This window comes from Arachis hypogaea, chromosome 4 (genome assembly GCF_003086295.3).
Source record: "Arachis hypogaea cultivar Tifrunner chromosome 4, arahy.Tifrunner.gnm2.J5K5, whole genome shotgun sequence".
NCBI classification, from domain to species: Eukaryota; Viridiplantae; Streptophyta; class Magnoliopsida; order Fabales; family Fabaceae; genus Arachis; species Arachis hypogaea.
In genome coordinates, this window is record NC_092039.1 from 98,406,068 (window position 1) to 98,409,498 (window position 3,431).

Consider the following 3,431-nt stretch of genomic DNA (forward strand, 5'->3'; position numbering starts at 1 on the left):
CATAAACTTTCATGAGCATGCATTTGGGACTTGAAGCACTAGACTTGCGATATTGAGACTGGTCAACTTGATATCGCCTGTTTGGTGTGTATTGGAACCAGATGGCACCTCGTGGACGTGGTTGTACGCAAGGTAGAGGTAGACTAGGCAATGCAAGTCCTGAACTGGCAGGGAAATAACCCTGTACACTTTATGGCTACCCTGGAAAACATGGCTACGGCTATGCAGGTGACAGCCGAGGCGTTGGGGAATCAAATGAATAATAGGAATAATGGGAACAATGGTGAGGAGGGTCCCATGACGCTTGCCTCTTTTCTAAAAGTGCAATTTCTGACCTTTGGGGGACCACAAATCCTACTGAAGTAGATAACTGGCTTCAGGCGATGGAGCGGGCTCTGTAGGCTCAGCAAGTTCCCGAGGAAACAGTGGGTTCAGTTCGGGACTTACCAGTTGCAGGGTGAATCCCAGTACTCGTGGCAGGGAACGCGACGTATCCTGCAACCAGATGGTGCTGTGATACCTTGAGAGGTATTACGAATGGAGTTTTATAGAAAGTACTCTCCTATCTCGGTTAGAAATGCAAAGGAGCTTGAGTCACTGTAGTTAAAACAGGGCCAGATGACTGTTGCAGAGTACACTTATAAGTTTGAAGAACTGTGCTGGTTTTTCCGAATTTGTCAAGGTGCTCCAGAGGATTTTGCTGAATGAAAATGCATAAAGTATAAGGGAGGACTTCGGAGTGATATTCTGAGCTCCGTTGGGCCGATGGAGATCAAGGTATTTTCTAAGCTTGTAAATAAGAGTAGGTTGGCTGAGGAGTGTGTGAGGAAGGCGGCATTGGAGAAGGGAAGTCAGAAGATGCCTTTTTAGAGGACTTAAAGAAGGAATTTTGCACCAAGGGCCAAAAACTTTAAGGGTGGAGGTTTTGTTCCACGGCACAATCAGGATCAAAACAACTTCAAAAGACCGAATAACAATGCTAATAAAGGGAGAAGCTATATTAAGCAATGACAGGATGAGCTAAGTTGTCAGAGGTGCGGAAGGTATCATCTTAGAGTCCCGTGCAGGCTAGGATCGGGAGTATGTTACTTTTGTGTTCAACCTGGGCACCTGGTCTTGGATTGTCCACAGAAGAAGAAGTGTGAGACCAGTAGAGTACAACAACCGGGAAGAGTGTTCACACATCTGTAGCAGGTGTCAAGGGATCCGAGACATTGATTAGAGGTAACTGTGAAGTAGCTGGTAAACTTTTAAATGCTTTGTTTAATTCTAGAACGAAGCATTCATTTATAGCATTTGACAAGGCTAGTGAACTAGGGTTGAAGATTATGGTCTTGGGTTATGATCTAAAGGTGCATAATGCTACTTCTGAAGCCGTTGTGACTAGGTTAGGATGTCCACAAGTGTCATTCCGAGTTAAACAGCGTGATTTCATTCATGATTTGATTTGTTTGCCGATGATTGGTCTTGATATCATCTTGGAATTAGATTGGTTGTCCAAGAACTGCATTTTTCTAAACTATTCTGAAAGGACATTGCATTTTATGTCAGAAGGATCAGAAGGGCCGGTTGTGGTGAAGGATTATTATTTTAACTCTGTAGTTGTGAACTGTAGTGGGTGTGAATGCAAAGGTATTATTCTGTTGGCAGCAAATGTGTCAGATGAGGAACAAAGCTTAGAGCAAATTCTGGTTGTATGTAAATTTTCTAAAGTATTTTCGGACGATATTCCTAAATTCCCTCCTGCTCGAGAGATCAAGTTTGCAATTGAGTTGGTGCCTGGAGCCGGGCCAATCTCAATTGCTCCTTATCAAATGTCGTCGTTGGAATTAACTGAACTCAAATCTCAGTTAGAAGAACTAATGAGTAAAAGTTTCATCCGGCCGAGTGTTTCTCCAAGGGGAGCACCAGTGCTACTGGTAAAGAACGTGTCTATGTGTTGACTATCGGCAGCTGAACAAAGTCACTGTGAAGAATAAGTATCTGTTACAAAGAATCGATGATCTGATGGATCAGTTGCAAGGTGCTTAGGTTTTCTCTAAAATTGACTTGCGATCCAGTTATCACCAAATAAGGGTGATGAATGAAGACATCCCTAAGTTCAGAACTCGTTATAGTCATTACAAGTACACTGTCATGTCTTTTGGGTTGACGAATGCTCCTGCAGTGTTCATAGACTACATGAGTCAAATTTTCTGTCCGTTTCTAGATAAGTTTGTAGTTGTCTTCATTGATGACATATTGATTTATTCTAAGAACAATGAAGAGCATGTATATCACTTGCGGACTGTGCTACAAATCTTGAAGAAAAGAAAATTGTATGCCAAGTTATCTAAATGTGAATTCTGGAAGAGTGAGGTAAAGTTTCTTGGTCATGTGGTAAGTCAACAAGGGATTGTGGTAGATCCTGCTAAAGTTGAGGCAGTAATAGATTGGGGGCGACCAGCTTCTGTGATGGAGATTAGAAGTTTTCTTGGCTTGGCGGGTTATTACCGAAGGTTCATCAAAGGATTTTTGTAACTCGCTTTGCCTTTGACCAAGCTGACCAGGAAGTACGCGCCATTTGTCTAGACTTCTGAGTGCGAGAAAAGTTTTCAAGCATTGAAGCAGAAGTTGAACACTGCACCTGTATTGGTGTTGCCTGAGCCGAATGAATCATTTGAGGTATACTATGACACATCATTGAAGGGTTTGGGGTGTGTGCTGATGCAGCACCGTAATGTTAGCAGCCAGACTTATCGGGTTGGCTTGATAACCGACAGATGAGACTCATCAGCCATAGGTCAGGCATACATCATATGCATATGTTTGAATTTCTTGTTTATGCTCTAATTGGGAATGCATATGTGACTTTTACATGTTTAATTGTATACGTGCTATCTACATTACTTGTATCATAATTGTGTTTATTTTTGTCTGCTTGCTTGACTGTGTGATTCCACTGGTGTTGGAGGTTTTGGAGGAAAGTGGATGATGAAGAGTTAGGTTTAAGGTTTGGTTAAGTTAGAAACCCCATCCGGATTTATGGTTTCTGGTTTAGTTCCTTAAGTTTTATAATCTGAGTATCGAAGTTCTAGAATTGCCTCTGGCTTTCACGGGACCTTATATCTTATGTATGCGGTACTATTACCATGCTAAGAACTCCCGGTTCTCATTCCATACAGATATTTGTGTTTTTCAGATGCAGGTTGAGAGGCACCTCGCGAGGCGTCTGGAGTTTCTACAGCGAAGTGGATCTTTTGGGACATTATATTATGTACTGTTTATACATATATATGACCATATGTATAGAACTCTCCTAATGACTTGTTTTAATTTTGTACCTTATAGAGGTGTGTGGAGAACTAGGTTTCTTTTGTGTATTTTTGGGTTATGGATTTTATATATATGTATCTAAATATCCTCCGGCCAGCCTTAACTTCGAAGGCTGA

The 3,431-nt window shown here is 41.7% G+C and overlaps 1 protein-coding gene across 1 annotated transcript; it reads left to right on the top strand.

Annotated features, from left to right (window-relative positions):
• Positions 1-210: 210 nt before the first annotated feature.
• LOC140184180 (uncharacterized) lies at positions 211-2,031 on the top strand. The gene is made up of 3 exons (XM_072234480.1): positions 211-283; positions 1,195-1,919; positions 1,954-2,031. The coding sequence occupies exons 1-3, from the start codon at positions 211-213 to the stop codon at positions 2,029-2,031; spliced, it is 876 nt and encodes a 291-aa protein (XP_072090581.1).
• The last annotated feature ends 1,400 nt before the right edge of the window (positions 2,032-3,431 follow it).